The sequence below is a fragment of the Eufriesea mexicana genome, unplaced genomic scaffold, assembly GCF_001483705.2.
Source record: "Eufriesea mexicana isolate 0111107269 unplaced genomic scaffold, ASM148370v2 scaffold5379, whole genome shotgun sequence".
Taxonomy (NCBI): domain Eukaryota; kingdom Metazoa; phylum Arthropoda; class Insecta; order Hymenoptera; family Apidae; genus Eufriesea; species Eufriesea mexicana.
The window spans coordinates 436327-456128 of NW_016913313.1; the positions used below are offsets into that span (position 1 = coordinate 436327).

A 19802-nucleotide genomic window follows, 5' to 3' on the forward strand; every position below is an offset into this window, starting at 1 on the left:
CCCGCTGTATCAAAAAATTACTCGATTTATACCACTTTGAGAGCCGTCACGAGCGCTTCTCTCGGTGGCCAACACTTGGCTCGCTGCGCAGGGGGACACGTATCGGTGACTCCCCGTCCCAGATGGCGGGAATTTCGAAACTCGCATCGCCTGACGGAATAAAGGAGAGAACGCGTGGCTCGCGACCGTGAGAAACGGGAAAAACAAGAAGAGTGAACTTCGTAACGGGAACCGCGTGGGTTGAAATTGCAAATGCATCTCGCGTGTCGACCAGCGTCGAATGAATTATGCTTGTCCGTCGCTTAATTCCGAGCAAATTGTTCTGGCTCCGAACGAGACTGGTGGAAGAAAGAGACGGAGCGAGAAGTGGTGAAAAATTGTAAGAGGGGGTGACGGAGGAAAATGGAGAAGGAAGAAAGTGAGCAAAGGAAAGAGGAAATCCGTCGTTTCGCGATTGTCCTCGGGCTCTCACTTTCCCGCTCGACGTTTATTTTTTCCCCCCTTTTGCTTCCCCTCTTTTTCAGCGTTTAAACGCGACCCGACAGTAATTAAGTAAAAAACGAGCCCGCTATTTATGCGAGTTTGTTCCGTTTGGGAGCGTTAGCCAGCGACACGCCGCTGCCTCTTGTTGCTTCCTCGTTGAAACGAGACTTGTCGAAATACAGTGTGGACGACAATGGAGATAACGAACCAGAGGGAAAAAGGTGTTAGAGCTCGTTAATGGTTAGGTTGGTGCGTGGAGACTGTAAAACAGAACTGTTTCCCGGGATTGCTAGAATTTTTAGTTTATTCGTCTGGGTTTGTCCAATTCTGCTTGGTCGACGAGGCAAGCTAGAGGGTATTGTGTTTCGGACATTTTTGGAATTGAAAGCTTTCAATTTTTTATTTGCTTTCCGTTTTAGTTAGATTGTTGAAAAGATGGAGACTGAAAGGAGTTACTTTTAAGATTCGAGATAATTTGTTTAAGATAAAACATTAATTAAACACGCATTAATTTGAAATTGATATTAAAATTCTTAATTGATAATAATAACAATAACTATGCAAATATGACATTGATTAATTAATGAATTATTCATTCAACATTTCAGACGTATTAACTACAAAATGGCCTCCACATTGGATGGGTCATCCTACCTGCAATTATTATGTAAAAAAGAACTCAGGTAATATATATTGCTTTGCTTTATATATATATGTTCGTTTATAATTATACTTTTAAGAAGTATGATTTTTTAATTATCGCTTAAGAAGTGATAAATAATACTAATTTCTGCAAATATCTCAAACGCTTACTCGTGCATCGCAGATGAAATATCAAATGTCTCTTATACTAAGCCATCAGCTTCGAATCAAAGCAGATTATTCTAAAGTAGATAATCCCTAACTTTCGAACAGCAATATTTGTCAAATAATTCCCAGAACCATTTTCACTCGAACAAGGTAACAGGGATTGTTCGTATTAAATCATCTGCAAAATATTGCAGTAAAATTCTCTACAATTTGGAATTATAAGTAGGATAACAATATATTACAAGCAAATAAATAATTGGAATAATAAAAGAAAATAAATCAGGTTATTACGCAAATTAAAGCTCTTAGTTCCTATCTGTTTATAATTGGTTGCGTATTAATTTGAAATAACTAAAAATGTAATTCCATGACTTAATTCTGCCACATAGCTGTAGCATACTGCCACGTATTCCACAGTAGAGAAAGGATTATGGTCTAGAATACGAAATTCTGTCACGTAGCCTCTATTCCTCCAATCTTACACCCACGGATGTTCATTTCGCCAAACATCTGGCCAATTCTTTACCCATAAATGAATTATCTTTACGAAGAAATTTTCAGAAGAAAATTGAAAGGACTTTCCAATTTCAGAATTTATAATTTACAAATCTAAAATATCGCAATTAATTAACCATTTGAAGAAAAAGAACGTGTAAGATCACATGAAAATTAGTTTACCTAAACATACAAAATTCTGAATAATTTAGGAATGGCTAAAATTTCATTTAAAAAATATTTCATATACTAATTATTTCACGTAAGCCATTAACATTAATACTTTTATACATCGTATTAATATAACATACTGTTATATATTGTTATATAATGCTAATATAACACCTATAAAACTTTTCAAACTCTCAATATCAAAAAACTCGATTGTTGCTAAATTTTCAAAATTCAAAATAGATTTCTAGCTTTTAACCTATGAGTTTGATCTCTTTAACAGTAGAACTACTGATTCTCAATGGACACCTAAACATAACGGGTATAGATAATAGTAATTTTACCAATATTTTATAATAGTATAGTTCTATTATAATTAATATATAATTCAAGTATAGTTCTATTTCAATATAAGTCGACATTAATTTTTTTAGAAACATCTATATGTTTCAAGCAATTGCAAAAAGGAAAATTTCGAGACCAGTCTTTTCGACTGGATTGATAGTTCTAGTCTTATATAATATAGTGTAATATAATAAACAGAACACAAAATATACACAATAATATAAAAAATATTCCATAATATTCGGTATATAAATTTCGTATGATCGCGTGTTCTCAAAAGTAAGAAGACATCACGGTTGTCGAAGATACGAAATTAGTGTATCGAATACAAATAGTTTAATGCAACTCACCGTCCCGTATCACGCCGCTTCCTATGTGCCTCCATCTGCTGAAGGGGGTTCCGCCTTCATCCGGCGTATCCGATCCGGTTGCTTCTGAATCGGGTTGCGGCGTTACTATCTACGGAAGAAAATTATTTTCTCCATAAGCACGGTGTTTAAAACGAAGCATCGTCGCCTCGAATTAGACGTGCTCTCGCGCTGTTATTTATGCGGAGGCGCGAGATCTAATTGAAGCTGCGCCTCGTAACGGCGGAGACTCTGGGAGAGATCGTCGATTTCAGGGAACCTACGGGTGACGTGATATTCGTTATAAATGTGTCTAGCTCGCTGGAATTCACATGACGAATGGGTCTGGTCTGTACGTGACATGATTTTTCAACCTCACTGAACTTAGGTGTAAGTGACGACAACTGTGGAGACTTTGTGTTGATTAAAACGTCATTTCGTTAGGAAATTGGAAGTGTTTATATTTTTGTGGTGTCTGTGTTCTGTTTGTCTGATATAGTATTTTTTTTAGGAATTTTGTTACTCTCATTTTTACTTATTTATTTGTTTATTTATTTTATATTGGCCTTTATTTGTGGATCATTAACATCCACGTTAATTTATATTAGATTTATATTTGTATTGTATGGAGGTATACAGTATACCATTAGATCAATTGAATTTGAATTTGATTTAAATTTAAATGTTTCAAGAGTTATATATAATTTTATACCAGAATTTATATTATAAAGTATGAATAATTTTCAGTAAGATTTAATCAATTCCAGCTCGAATTAAGGTAAATATAATATTAATGAATATAATATTTTTCTGAAAGAAACTTTGATGTACAGTAAAATTAAAATATTAAAAGAAATTTTAAACAATATATCGTTCCTGCAATTTATCTGAGAAATTATAGTGACTGCTATATTGTAGTGTTTTTCCAAAAACAGTAACGTTTAGAGTGAAAAACACGAGCTATCTTAAGGGAAACAAAACCAACGTGCTGCGAGTTGAAAACTGTTTCGTTTAATTTTTGAAACTGGTGCCCGTGCACTTGTGAACGTTTATCAATTGATGCTAACGTAGTTATAGTCGATTATTAACGCACGAGCAGGATAAATTCGTTTGCGTGCCTCTCTTGTTCCGTATTCTCTCGACTGAAACAAAAATTCCAGGAAAAATGTTCCATATGCACATCGTTAGTTTGAAACAGGAAGAATTGAAAAGCGAAACTTCACGTTTCATTATGCTTGGAAACGTTTGATATCATTCTTGTTTCTCATGGAGACTTTACAACAACATCAGAAAATTATTCCTCGTAATATTTACAATTTTATCATATTATTACGGAATAAATCGAATAATAGATTCCAGATTAATTAAAAACTGAATTCTATATTTTTTTAAATATCTACGAAGAGACATGGACTGAATGTCAAAAAGCAATCTAAATTTTGGTTTCAGTTTATGTCTCTTCGTAGATATTTGGAAAAATATAGAATTCAATTTTAAAACCGAAAATGTAATCTAAATTTTGGTTTCATTTTTATTTGAGAACATCGTATAATAGTTATTTGCTCATTCTTTTTCTTGAATATAATACTTTTCGCTTCTTCTCTGTGCAAAATGACTGTTATCTCATAGGTCTTATTATTCATGCTCTACTGAAGCATCTGTCAAATATCGAAGAGAATGGACCTAGACTGATAAAAATCTCAACTTTAACGATTGCACAAATAATCGACACATCTGCAGAATATCACCATAGATTTGCTAAGCTTCAACCATCAAATGACCACCATAAACCTAAGCTATCTTCAATCTCCAAAAAGCAATCGTATACAATGTTCCACAGATCATCCTAATAGCATTGAGGATAGAGAATCACTATAATTTATGGCAAGGGAAGCTGTCATTCTTAAGCACAATATTTATGAGCATTTCCTAAGAAACACCTAAGAAGAATAGATTATGGTTTAGGCTACCTCAAGAAACTCACAGAGGTACATAGTCCTGCAATGTCAAAGAGGGAGTCCAAACGATTCAAAGACACAAATCCACTCAAAGTTGTCCCAATCAAATCATAGATGCACATCATAGCAATATCAGAAAGAAAATTGAAAATATTTCAATAATACAAATATATTCAAGGTTCTAACAATACTAAGAGAGACCCAAAGGATTGGAAAACACGAGTCCATTGGAGGTTAGTCAAACCAATTCAAAAACGCATATTTTAGCAATACCAGAAAGAGAAAAATAGACTATGGCTTAGGCTACCCCAAGAAACTCATAGACACACAGTCCTGCAATATTAAAGAGGGAATCCAAACGATTCAAAGATACAAATCCTCTCAAAATTGTCCCAAGCATATCATAGATACATATCCTAGCAATATCAAAAAGAAAACTGAAAAAATTTCAATGGTATACATCTGTTTGAAGTTCTAACAATGAAAGAGCGGGACCCAAAGGAATGGAAGACACAAGTCCATCCAAGGTTAGTCAGACCAACTCACAAACGCATATTTCAGCAATACTAGAAAGGTAATTCCAACGTTTCAAAGACACAAATTCGTTCAAGGCTACCTCAACCAGTTCACAGACATATTCTAGCTACACCAAAGGCCCCAAACGCTTCAAAGATACAAATACATCCAAGAACAAAAACAATAATAAATTAAATCTCCGGATTTTCTTTTGAAGAACCTGAAAATAGCTCTGAACCTACACGATCGATCAGCCCAAAACCACCAAACAATAGCTCCCTCGTGGCTTATTAGAGAAACTCAGCCAGCTGGAGGTAGCCTTTTCGGTCGCCCAAAGATACCGTGTAGACGTGTAAATAAAGCAGCAGCTAGCTATTGGACGACTTCCTTTCCGTCACGGATATATAACAGAGCAGAGTCAGCCTAGACAGTTGAAAAGTCAAACACTCTGGCGACCTATATTTACGATAACTTTTTCTTTGCCATTATTACGGCAAATAGAAGACGCTTATAAGCTACAGTCGAGCCACTGTCAACTGTTGGGCCGAGTGTCAATATTTTCGTCGACCTAACGACCAACCTGAGCTACTGGCTATTCGTTCCTTTTTCAACATAGAGGATTGACTTTTTGACCCCCCCCCCCCTACCCCGACTGTCGCAGAATAAAGTCGAACGTGAAACACATGGAGAGCAAATCTAATAATCGCTATGTAAATCGTCCGTTCTTTGGCATGCTACCAACGATTCGCTTCCTCTCTCCATTTCCATATCTCTATCTCTGATCTTCGATCCGCTTCCGTCTTCCTTGCTCGTAGGTACCCCCTGACCTTCGACTCCACTTACATGCAGAGCAGTTGGAGTTACTCTCTCTATCTCATATACAGTACCGGCCATAAGTTTAATTGCATTAAACGGAGAACGGAAGGTCGTTGAAATTGAATCTGTACGTGAATTCAGCTTGCAGCACGTACATATGCGTTGTTTATTGGTTTGCTATGTTAGTTAACGTTTAGTATAGTTTCGTCGGTTCCTAACATATTTCTCTGTTATTTCGATTTGTATATTACTGGATTGGTAAGCATTAATGATATTTAATATTTAATCCTTTCGCTTGTTATAGATTTTGACGATTTGTTTAGAGGGGTTCTAGAATAAGTATAGTGGGGTTTGTAACGACCATCATTCTCACCCTCGTCACTAGATAGATTCCGACTTCGAGGGATTTTTCGCAAGTCCTCGGAAAACCTCCAGTTCCTATACATATGACTTCCAATATTATCCCGGCCTAAGGCAGGGCCTGCTAGGGTAAGCCTTACTGATGAGTCCTAGCAGGCCCGGGATGAAACGCATCCCTTCCTTTTCCTTTTGTCCCTTCTAGCGCCACCGCCACACGAGAATAACTGCGACCAGCCGACTTCAATGACATTCAATGACCAATCACTGTAGGGGAGGGGACCCCCTACAGGTTCATCACGGTCCTCTTTCTTCTGTTTTTTTTTTTCCTTTTTTTACGTGGGAGAAATCGTCGAAAGATACCCCGCCCCTGGGGGAGGGGACGAGACTATGTGTGAGATTTGTACTCATTAAAACCCCTATGGAGGCTATCCTCGCTGCACTGGGGTAGCTCCGGGATCTCTCGCGAACGCGACCGGTGCCCCCCGCGGCATGCCCAAATTGTGGGCCCAAATCTCATGACGGTCCTCTTGCCAGAAGGTGACTTCAACTTCTCTATTATGAAGCCAAATCCTCCAGGACGAAGTTCCTCTTCTGCATAAGGAAATAGAACCTAGAGTTGCTCGCCATCTTTGAATTTTCTTTTACATTCTGCAAACGATTGTTTCTTCGACACCCGGTAGTTACGATGCTTTGAGTCATCAGTTATCAAGTGACATCCTGTGTTCCGTTCATACGAATATCTCTTTTGGTGATAGCATGACTTGGAACTAGTCCAGGTTCCTGTCGTAAATCGTTCGTTAGCAGAGTAGACCCTGACCAAGTGTCTCAGACCATCCTCAGAAATACATTGACATTAATATTCTATTTCAGGAACTTGAGGTATGAGCTTACTAAATGTCTAAGAATGATGAATGCTAAATTGATAAGACACCTGATCCTTTCAGTTGTCCTAAATAAACCCCAAAGTGAGGTACTTGATTCCTTTTTCTCTGTCTTCTGTATATTAAATTCTAATCGAATGATTCCATATTTGATTCATCTCTACAGAATAATTAATCTCAAATCGACAAGATTCTGTCAAACATAGCCTAAAATAACCCTAATCATTGCATCATCGAAATAATATCTGTCACTTCTTCTATAGTGCGTTGGAGAAAAGAAGTCACAGCGTGTTTACATCTTCATGGCTGTTTAACTCCACTGACTCTCTCATGATCACACGTAGTGACCGTTATTGGCCGAGGATGGTGCCGAAGATCATCGATCATCGTTTTCTGTGATCAAGGGAGAATCTGTCGTTAGGATATATACACGCCGTGCCTTCTTTTCTCGAACGCACGATACTATGCGTCCGGAGAAAGAAGGCATAGCACGTTTACATCCTCACAAGACAGTAACGGATGATCTTCGTCACCGTTTTCGGCCAATATCGGCCGAAAATCAGCTGTGAGGATGTAAACACGCTGTGCCTTCTTTTATCGTACGCACGGTATTCGCTTTTGCACGGAGATTGACCGCAACAATCCCATATTTAATTCACTCCTACAGAACGTGTAATACTAAATCGACCAAGCAACTAATCCTCACAATTTCCCTAAAAGCTCCCAAAATAACACTCTTTGTCGTATTGTCAGACAATAACACCTTCCAACGCTATTCCAAACGCTATAACCCTTCACCCAAGGCTCCCGCGAGTGCGCTTATCTTCTAGACAGCAATGGTACTTCTCCGATCTCTCGATCTCGCGCACACGTAAACAGGTCTGCGTGGAGACGGTATCAGCATCGCGTTCTGCCCTTCAACCTTCGATCCACGGGCAGAGCAGGACGCGGGCTCGGCTTTTGGGAGGATTCCAAAGAGGCCAGGAGGAACGCGCGCCATCGTAATCCGAGTGAGCAATGGAATCCCGGAATGCAAATTCGACGGGGAATATTAAACGGCCGATATTCTACAGTGGCCTTCTGCTAATGCATAGCCGACGCTCCTGGCCACGGCATATGGCGTGCCGTGGGCTTTTGTTAGAGGCGGCCGGAAAACGAAAATGCGGTTGAACCATGACCGAATCCAAACGTGTATACATACCACGTGCATGTATCGAATAACGCGCGTTCGCGCGCTTCCGTGTACGTTCCAAGTGGAACGACTCGGTGAATAGTCCTGGCGCTAGCATCCACCATTTTTCTCCCCATTTTTTCTACTTTTTTTTTTCCTGCGCCACCATTGTGTGTACAGACTCGATTTTTTTCTTTTCCAACTTTTTCAGCTTTTACGGGGTATGAATCGTTAATGAGAAAATTGTCGGATGAATGGGGACCATGATGGCTTCCGAATTGGTTTTAAAAATACTATATAGTGTTTTGCGATGATGATGGCATAAGATATCAAGGAATTGAGATCTAAATTAATCATCGTAGGTCAAAATGTAGACTCGAGTGAAGCCGATTCTTTTTTTTTTTTCTTTTCAAACATCGCCGTTTTATGTACAGATTCCACTTTTTTCTTTTCATACGTCGCCTTTTTGTGTACAGACTCAATTTTTGTCTATTCTAACTTTTTCAGCTTTTACAGAGTATGAATCGTTAATGAGAAAATTGTTGACTATGATAATGGAGACTATGATGGGCTTGGATCGAATTGACTTTGAAAATACTATATAGCGTTTTGCGATGATTATGGTGTAAGCTTTTAAGGAATTGAAATCTAACTATTCGTCACAGGAGAAATATGAATCTCGTATTCATGATTCGAGTGAAGCAGATCTTTTTTGTTTTTTTGTTTTTTTTCGTACCTCACTATGTGTACAGATTCGATATATTTTCTTTTCAAACTTTTTCAAGTTTTTCAGAGTATGAATTATTAATGAGAAAATTATCGGACGAATGGAGACCATGATGGATTTCGGTTAAATTGGTTGTGGCCGGTATTGAAGATACTATATAGTATTTTATGCGAGTATTGTTGTTAGATATGGAGGAATCGAAGTGCTATGAAATTTTGATCTTATGTTTCTTCGATTACCTGATTTTATCTGTCATAGGAGAAAATGTGGGTCTTGTATTCATCGTTCGAGTGATGTTGATTTTATTATAAGCTTTTATTTAAGATTTTATTATTAGGTTGTCCGAAAAATAATTTCATATAAGGAAATAAAATATTTATTCACTATAAGAAAATCGTCTTTCATTTTCAAAGAAAAGAAACGAAATGACTTTCCCAACAACCTAATAAAATTTTATTATATTATAGTTTATTAATTATATTTTATTATTAACATCGTACGTAGAAATTCGGTATCCTTCTTTTTCTTTTTAAAAACGCTATACTGTTAATCTCCTTTGTTCCTAAATCTATCAATCCTTTAGTTATTCTCCGCGAAATAGCGTTTACGTTCTTTGTATCCCTCATCATGCACAGTTTATTTTCATATTATTATATACACACGGGTACTATCAAGAAAATTACTCGCAAAATATTAATAACACATCACTCGCACGCGTTCCACTTTTAGAAATTGGGTTGTGCTCAGAATTACAAGCATAATTGAATCGCTAAGTAATTCTATTACACCGTAAATGAAATCGGTTTAATTGGCCTATTATAACGAATGCACAATACTTGTGTTCGTAATAAATGATGCAATTAGTAACACGTCAACTGTATACCGTTACACGCTTGTTTAAAAACGGTGGCTGACATTACACGTAACTCAAAGCGATAAGTATTAAAATATTAAAATGACCTCCCGCAGCCCCGAGTCAGACCTACGTACTTTCTCCGCGACTTTTTATGAGTTTTACAAGTTTAATTGAACTTTAGAGTTACACCCATATTTCACGATATATCTCTGCACAGGGTGTAAACTGAAATGAAAAAGGATGTCAAAATCGAACTTCTGTCCCGATTTCTTCGTGAAATGAAGCTTGGGACAAACGAATAAGAAGTGAATGGAAGTAAAAATATTACGAAAATGATTTAATTCAAAACTGATGGTACAAAACTAAAGAATGAAGAATAATACTACTAGAAGATTCATGTAGCCACAAATATAAATTTTAATCGTGAATTAATTTGAATATTGAGTTTAATCGTACGATATAAATAAAAAGTGTACAAATATAAGCAATTCTGAATTCATTAATTCTTCTAAGTGGAGTGAAAAATAAATTAAATATTTCGCTCCATCAGTCGAAAATCGTATAAAGAAACTCTATAAAATTAATATGAGAAAGAAATAAAGAAAATTATGTTACACGAGCCGTGCAAAGATCAAATATCACTGATTCCATTTCTCAAAAAATGGAACAGCCATCCTATATTTCGACATCAAATTGAAACAAATATTTTTCGGCAAATTTTTTACCAAATTTGGTCAAATTTGATTTCTGATTGGCGCATATAATTTAATATTTTTAATATTACCATTTTCTTTATTTTCTACGCATTGCATCCACAGTTCCATTGCGTTCCAAGTTTTCGAGAATTTACCTTCACCCAGTGCATTATCCAGCCCTCGTTGTAATGCTCCTAACATAACTTTATGTCAGTTTTCATCAAAGATCGGCGTGACAGACAAAAATGCCTCGAAATTGAACGTCAAACGTGATTCATTCGCATCGAATCCGTGACAAATTCAGCGGAACCCTCATGAATCTTTGGCGAAACGGTATTTTGCGAAACGTGATCCGAAAATCCGCGCTTTAGATCAAACAAACCCGGATACCAGTTACTGACGCAAAGCACCGCTTTTGTTGAGATTGCTCCCATTCGTTTGGCCAAAATCCTTTATCGAATTTACTCATTGCCTCCTAGCCATGAAACAAAACGAGTCTAACGAGCAGAAACTATTAGAGGACTGACTGTGCCATATTCGAACCACTCTCTGACCTTTTTTGCAACTATTTTACACTCGACCCTGTTATCATGGGTAAAGTGAACTTTAGAAATTGATTTGTTGCACGTGATAACATTTCGATCTGTTTTCTCTTGCAATTTGTACTATCTTCTTTAGGTAACAGTGAGATTGCCTAATTTGCTAATTTTTTATTTCCCAAAGTATTCAGAGATGTTAGGTCAATTCATAAATTTGCTTGCATCCTGCCTTTTGAGAAAGATAGAGATAGTTTATGAGAGATAAGGAATATTATTAAGAGAGAAATCCTTCCAAAGTTGTAATTTATGAATAAAAAGGAATTTTTCCTACATCATATTCCTATAATTTTTGCTTCAGTTGGGGATACAAGGCTATGAATAATTCTTCTTAATAAATTTAAAATATATCTAAATATATATTGTTAAAATTAAGAAGAATTTTATCCTATTTCCCTCTTGAAACTCATTAAGCAATCGAGATATTAACATTCGAGTTAATTTTGGTATGTATAAAACACGAATTAAATGCAATTTAAATAATTTCCTAATTTATAATATCCTATCTCACTTTATATATTTAAAATGTCCTCTTTGAACCGTTTCATCGCCAGCTTTATTAAACCTGCATGTCCTACCCACATACCTGTTCCAATCTGAATAACCTGTTATTAAATAATTATCAGATTTCTGAAATTTATCGAATAAAATGAAAACTCACGAGAAGGAGAATTAATTCCCATTTCTCTGAGGTATTCAAAACGAACGCTAAGAACATTGAGACGAAGAAGAACAGCGAATAGAGTAGCATAAGCATAAAAGTATATCCATGCTTCTTTACATCCCATTAAGTAACGTTAATTAGTATCCCGAGTAACTTGGAATGCTCGAATCGCGAAACTCGAGGAAGTTAAAGACCTCCTGATTTCATAAAACTTCTCTCATGCAGAAGAGTGCAAGCGAAATCGTGACGATGCAAACACAGGAAATGGGTCTTCCAATTATCCCGTCGGCTAACACGAATTTGTCATTAAGGAAACGTCACACGATGGCAAATACTGGTCATCCACGCTTGTGGTCCCGCCTTCAGTCTCTACTAAATCGCTCCAATAAATTTTAATTCTTTCGAGATGCACGCGAAATCATGCACGCATGATCGAAATCCATTTAAATTTCGCGTCTAGATATTTATCGGCGCTCAAAGCCTGGTTCGAAAGCGTATTCGAAATTATTTTACCAAGCGATTTAGCACGTGAACACGGAGGAAGAGTAAGAACAAAGATGGCGCGTTACGGGCTACCAGCTGACGCAGTTCTCCGAGAATTTATGCGATTTTATTTTCAACGTTTGTATATTTTCGGTGAAATACAAATAATTCGGAATAAAACTGAAGAACTTTCAGATAGAATTTATCAGTCAGGGCTCGGTTAGGGGATCATCAATTGAATTTATGCCATCAATATTTTAGAAGTTATTCATGCATACGAGCTAAACGGTTGATCAAAGTACCATGTTATTAAATATACGATATTTATTTCGTTCCTGATATTTTATTCATGCCCCAGGCACGAGATGTTTCGATTTATTCACCTAATCCTTTGTTGACTTTATAAAGCCATTATTGCAGCACTGTGACGTGGCATAAATGCAACGTCGGCGCCATATTGTTTTACCAACCGTGTATTCGAAGATATTAAAACCTGTATCGTACGTGGCAACATTGGTAATTGATACTGGAATTTGAAGGAAGAAAGTTTTTTCGAAAAAGTTTGGCGAAGGTGAAGAGTTCTTTGAAGGAATGAAAAAGGACAGAGAAAGCTCATAAAAATGGATTAAACTTCTGATTAAGAAGTTTTTAAAAATTACCCCTGGTGGAGGGTTGTTCTCATTTGTCAGACTACTGGAGTGATAGCAAGATAACAAAATTATCATTCATTTTATCCCTGTTTTACAATTTTCTTTTCCTCTTTATTCATATCATTTATAAATTATATTCCATTTATTTTTATCGGTGCGTAAATAAATTGATATTAAAAAAATGCTTTACCGAGAAAATCACAAACTCTTAATTAAAGTAACAAAATTATCGTTAATTATCTCCTTAATAATTTCTATTGCATTTATGCAATTAATATCGGTTACAAATCACGCTTCATTTATTTTTACGAATCAATAAATAAATAGGTACTTAAAAATATCTTCACTGTGCCAATCACGATAATTTTCGTCTCAAATAAAATTATTTTGAAACACTATACTTTATATCCATATTTATATCTATTGATGGAAATGCGACCATTGTTTTTATTATTTTATTTTTTAATTTAATTGTGTACTAAAGAATGTTATATAACACATGATTAAATACAGAAGAATTATATGGTACACAGTATATTTCATAATTTCCGTCCAATAATTATTATCTATAATTCTACATTGAAAAAAAGTAAAACGAAATTGAAAAACAGAGTTTTTTAATTTTTAAATTTAGTTTTTTTCCACATCAATAAAATCAATATTAAATATTCTTCAAAGACAGCATGGCTGAATGACACATAGTCACTGCTGATTATATATATATATATATAACATATTTTTAACAAATATTGTATTTCCTAATCGCAAACTCGTCATTGCCACTATCTTAATACTACGAACACGATGTCATCTCCAAACAGTCCCTGTCAAATCAGCAACCTAAATTAAACTCCTGATTATCTTCAACTCCAATAAGCCCATTGTTATCTCGCTCTTTAATAACCGCGCACCACCAAACTAATTAGCCACTCTTCATTAATCCGAAGTGCAGCGTAGCGAGAACATCGTAGCTCGCAATCTTTGCGGTGTATCGCTGCCATAAACGCAGTCCTGGTTAATAAATATCCAGCGGAACATCCGGTGTCTGTTATAGCGCGAAAACCGTGCACAGTCGATCAGAGAAGCGTGGTATCGTAATTTTGCAGAGGTCATAAACGAGAAAGCACGAGCTGACAGAAAGAAGTAACCAGGCCCAGTGGGAGAAACCTCGGTCACGTGGAAAACCTACTTTTAAGTTGATCATGCTTGGGCCTGGACGAGGAATAGTGTGCGTAGGTCATTAGGCAAATAAGAGAGAAGGGTAAAGAAGGGTTTTTTGTCGATATAAAAAGCGTGTTGTAAGTCGTCTAGAAAAGGGTGTGTCGAGAGTAGTTAGGGTGTCCCGAGCCGAGAGACTTGACTGTCGTTTATCAGCCGTTTTTCACTCGCCTCGAGCCCTGTATTAATTTACTGTAATCACCGTTCATTCGTTAGGATGTACTCTGTCTTTAATGAATTTTTATTTATCATTTGGTAACTTTGGTAACTTTATCTCTGGAAACTTGAATGTCAGACATTACGAGATTTATGAACACCTTTTAGGATCTTAGGATAGTAATCATCCCTAGAGTTTGGGATATAGATACTAACATTTACTGATTTTGAGAATTTTTGTAGTCAGTGGTACGATGGGATGTATTCCAATAATTAGGTACTCGGTCTAATCGACATTAGATGTAACATTATTCAGCACAGCCTAACTCTAGACATATCCAAGATGAGCCACTAAGAATGGCCATCAGAAGAAGCTCATTATCTATAAACTAGGTAAAGCAAATTTTTTAAATGAGTCTTTTTGAACTTGTTGAAACACATCAATAACTTTGAATATTTCTTTTTCCTCGTGCAGTCTTCTAGTAGTAATAAAATTGAAATTTAACAACAACTCATAATAAGAATTTCCATGAACCTTGAACTTTCAAATGATAGGAAACTCCTTGGACGATAATTTCTACAGAATAATAGCAAGATAGGAAATTTATAAAACGCACAGTAAATGTGTCAAAAAATATAAGACATAGAGAACCTGATACATCGTATGGAGTTCCAAAAATTAAATTTATAACGTGTTACTTCGAGTGATCATTCCAATTGATTTATCCCGTGTAGCTAGAAACTCGTAGCCACAAACACTTAATACGTTTATCATCAAACTACCAGTTTTGCGCTTCATCGAACTTCAATATACGCAACACAAATTTCAACTGCTGCACTAGACATCATTCTGTTAGCAAGTCAATTACTATTACTATGTATGAGCCATAACGCAATTGATCTTCAGAAGACCACGTGGCTGTAGCCCAAAAGCTCTTAGCTCGTTGTTCATAAATTCAGCGATCCAACGACATCGACCTTCGAAAACGCTGCGAAACTTTCCAAGTATATCCTGCACGTCGTTTCTCCTCATCAACAACGAATCTCAACGACGTCGATCGACTCTATCTCATCGCACTTACCACCAGGCATTTGACAAGTCTAAAGTAACCACGGCTGCTCCGTGAGGCAGGGGTATCCGACGAGACAGGTGACAAACTGGATGTTAAAGAGGAACCTCCCCAAGGACCGTTTCCAACCTTACGAAATTTAATCCTCTCGTCTCGATCGTGAGATCTCGACACGATCTTGAAACAATGCCGTTTAATCCATAGTCGAGGCGAACCGCCGACCAAGATAGGAGCATATAATTCATTGTCAGTCGCTCTTAAATCACATCAGATCGCGGTGATACAAAGAAATAAGGCCTTGTTCCTGCTCAGCGGTGTAAGTAGACGCTGTAAATCTGCGGAATCGGGTTCTAAAGGGCATGGAACGCTGCGGATGAAACGCTGTTTGCTCGGCAGCGTATGCCAGCCCGTTTTACGATACCTGTGGAGCTCCTTGCTGGATCTTCGTAAATTGCCTCGATAAACATCTTTTACTCTCTTGACAAAATGGAGGGGACAAAGCTGTTCCCTTTTAGTATCGTTACCTCAGCGACTTTAAATTTCTCTGTATTTTTTCATTGCCTGTCGCGTAGGTAGGTCTGGATATTAGGCTAACGTCCTCCAAATTTGGTGGAGCTTATTTGCCTGGATTAATTGAAGGGACTGAGTAAACTGGTCGTGACCATATAGCAATTTTCATAAATATATACTCATTTAATGTGAAACAGTTTATCACTATTTATAGTGTAAAGTCTGATACTGTTAGTATTATTGAAGCTTTACAGATGCTTGTTCTTGTTGGCTAGATTCCTTATTTTCGTGAATTCTATAAGTGATTGACTTAATTGAGTTGAAGAACAAAGCAGTCATTAATTAGGAGAATCATGGAGGTGGTGTTTCATAGATGGGTGACTTTATGGCTGTTTTCAAAAGTGTTTCAATCCTGCGGTATTAGAGGTATAGGTGTCACAAAACGTCTGTTGACCAAATATGCAAATCTCGACCAAGTGTTCATGTGTCCAAAAGAACACCGCAGTGGCGTGTGTTGACTCATGTTACGACTTAGGTTAATCTCATTATATAATTGGTTCAAATGGTATAGTCTCGACTAGTACCTAGCTTCTCAATTATTTCTTAATTATTATTTTGTGATTATTATTATTATTCTGGTACCTTAAGTAAATCGTCACTATATACTTTCTATATTAATATCGAAATGGTACCATCACTTAGGATCATCTGTATTTGTTTAATACCGAACAGTAAAGTGAGAATGTTATTAATTAACTTTGTTTTTGGACTTAGATTATTATTCATAATTTATTACCAATTTTCTTCTACTAAATTCTGTTTAATATTTAATATTTCGAAAAGGTGTTGAACTTTTAGCAAATTATTGTCACTGATACCCAGCAACGAAAGAGCTCGTTCATCCAATATCGATTATCTCTCGAGCTCTCTATCTCTTTAAAATATCTTAAGTTGTAATTTGGGAAATTGAAATATTTATACCTTTCACTTGTCCTCTCGAATTTTTCAATTCCTTAGTAAGAAATTATAATTGGAAATTTGTCTTGAAAATAAAAATAGGTCGGAGTTGAAGAACAACTTTGCTTAATTTTACGGATGATCCTGTGATGAATTTGTTTCGCAATATCAATTCAAAATTTCGTTTAAACTCCACGACAAAGGCGTAGCTAAATATTTCGTCTTTGGATACATGACACGTACCGAAATACATATGGAATTCCCGAGGGAATAAAGGTACACGAAGTTTCCATGGGTTTGCATGGCAAACTGTGTAATTTGTTTTTCCACGAAGGAAGTTTAGCATATGGAAACAAGTAATTCTGTGCGTCGACGTGAAATTGACCTAAGTCTTCCGTTGTTTCTTGAAAGAATAAAGGAAAGTTTACCCGAGGTTAACTCGATTATCTTTAATTCCTGGTAGACAAAATAGTTTCTCGAGATGGGATATCTGAATTTGATGTTCCGACAGAGGCAGGGAGGAGGAACGAAATAAATTTGTTACGGAAAAATTCTCGAGGTTAGAGTTTGTATGAATTTAAGAGTTTTCTGCTTTCGTATTTCTTGCATGAAATAAAACATGAACCGTTCGGGCACGTAGTATACCAATAGCCGTTTCCTGCCCATCGACTATGCAAATTCGATGAAACCCGATGAGAATCGAAGATGTGGAAAAACTTGTACAAATTTAATAACGATATAAAAACGTATGGAATAATAAATTAATTGAGGAATGATATTACAAACACAGTTTAAAGTGTAAAATATAAGGGAAATGATAATTTTGAAAAATACACGGATATTTGCAATTCAGAAAATTTCCATTATTCAACTCTTTTATATTGAATCAATTAATTTCTTTGTTTGTTAATATTTGTTTAAGAGCACGTTGGAAAAATTAAATACAAAAAATAATTACGTAAACAATATCAAAAATACACGAGATAAATAAAATAAACTAAAAATATTTATTCGTTCTAATAATTAATGATCCTCAATAAAGTTTAATTAAACCAAATTAAATTTCATTAAAACCACACCTATCACAGCCTACATAACACATTTTAAATATTCGCTTAAAAATTCTACATTTAAAATTATCTTCCTTATTATTTAACTACACTACTCTTTATATGATATATGTATAATACATAATTCATATAGATATCACGATATACTTAAAATTCAAATAGGTGTTAATGATTGTAAAAGTGATATTTTATTGCACAGTATTAATTAATACTGTTAATTTATATATAATTTTAATGTCATTTATATTAATTAATACTGTTCATTTATATGTATACTATTAATTATTTAGGAATTTATAGAAATTAAAAAACGAAATTCGACAGAAATAGAAACTTGCTCGTATAATTTTATCCACAACGATAGAAAACGATAATAGAAAATACAAATAGTTACCTTCTTGACGAAGGATTTCAACATCATGATAGTAGTAGTGTAGCCCGACTTTCAGTAGGGAGAAACGGAAGTACTCTTAGCTCCCTGTTGCGCCTTTCTTGGCGTTCTGGTTTCCGGTTCTGGTTACCGGCATAAAGTTGTTCTCGGATCAGATGTCTCCTGTGTTCCTCGTCCCCGTTTCACGATAAGTTCTCGATGTAACGAAAATGGGCTTGTCTCAACGAAAATCGGCAGAACGCGGAGCCACTCGGCTCACCCTTTTGCCAGAAACGCATTCCCATGAACTTTCACGTGTGTTACGCCGGGTACCATGCAAAGTCTTCCCAAATAGGACGTTGTACAATCTGAAATGAACATGATATTTTAACATTAAACACGATTATTCGAATGTGGTTCAAATTATTTTTCATTTTAATTCAAATTATTATGAGAGAGAAATTTAATATTAGAGCAATTGAATTAATAGTAAAATTATCGAACGAGTGAAAACGACAGGTTAATTTTTCTGTATTTTTAATTAATTAAAATGCACAGGTGCTTTTGGTAAAATTAATATCGTTTTCTGTTATGGTAGACATGCAATTATAAGTTATAACATTTTAATTGCCATTAATTTTGTACAATATATTTATATCTATATTACAGATTGATAATTCTAGTATGAACAGTGTTAATAAAATTGCTATGTTGGGAAATAATAATATTTCCGAACTTTTTTGTTGGACTATCTCAACAAATGGTTTAAAAATTTCGTATTTATTTGTCGCTGCTTTTATCGTTTAGTTCTACTACTTATTCTATGATATATTCTATAATACTAATTGCTATTAATTTTGTACAGTATATTTATATGTATATTACAGATTGATAATTCCAGTATTAACAGTGTTAATAAAATTGCTATGTTAGAAAATAATAATATTTCTAAACTTTTTTTGTTTAACTATTTTAATAAACGGTTTGAAAATTTCGCATTTTCTTGTCGTCGCTTTTATCATTTAGTTTTACTACTTATTCTATGCTATACTTATCTGTAATGAACTTTGCCATTATTAAAACTATCTCCAATTTTCAAAAAAGACTAAGCTATCATTTTTCTCTTATATTTCGAAATAAAATTATTCCCAAAAATAAAAATTTCGAAAATTTCTTTACTAAATCTATCCTCGATTTTATCACGCGAATACGTGAATTTCGTCTAGCAAAGTTGACATCGGCAATCACTGTATCAGAAATCCGAATTATTTGAGTAAAACCATAGGATAAATTTGAGTTTGCCGGGGTAAATTTATTTTCTCTTTAACAAAGGATAAATTTTATCACTGAGCATTATGCTTGTTTCGACTCTGCATACATTCACGTTACACAACGTCGCGTAATCCATTTTAAATCCTGCTTATACA

General features: G+C 35.5%; 1 protein-coding gene across 1 annotated transcript in view; it reads right to left on the minus strand.

The window, feature by feature from the left end:
- The window catches only part of Fife (regulating synaptic membrane exocytosis protein fife), a 150494-nt gene extending 132071 nt beyond the window's left edge, over positions 1–18423 (minus strand). Inside the window, exons 1-2 of the mRNA XM_017906390.1 lie at positions 18400–18423; positions 2655–2763 (exon numbers count right to left, since the gene is read on the minus strand). Of these exons, the coding sequence (XP_017761879.1) occupies positions 2655–2763; positions 18400–18423 (133 nt within the window). The remainder of the gene's footprint in view (positions 1–2654; positions 2764–18399) is intronic.
- Between the last annotated feature and the right edge of the window lie 1379 nt (positions 18424–19802).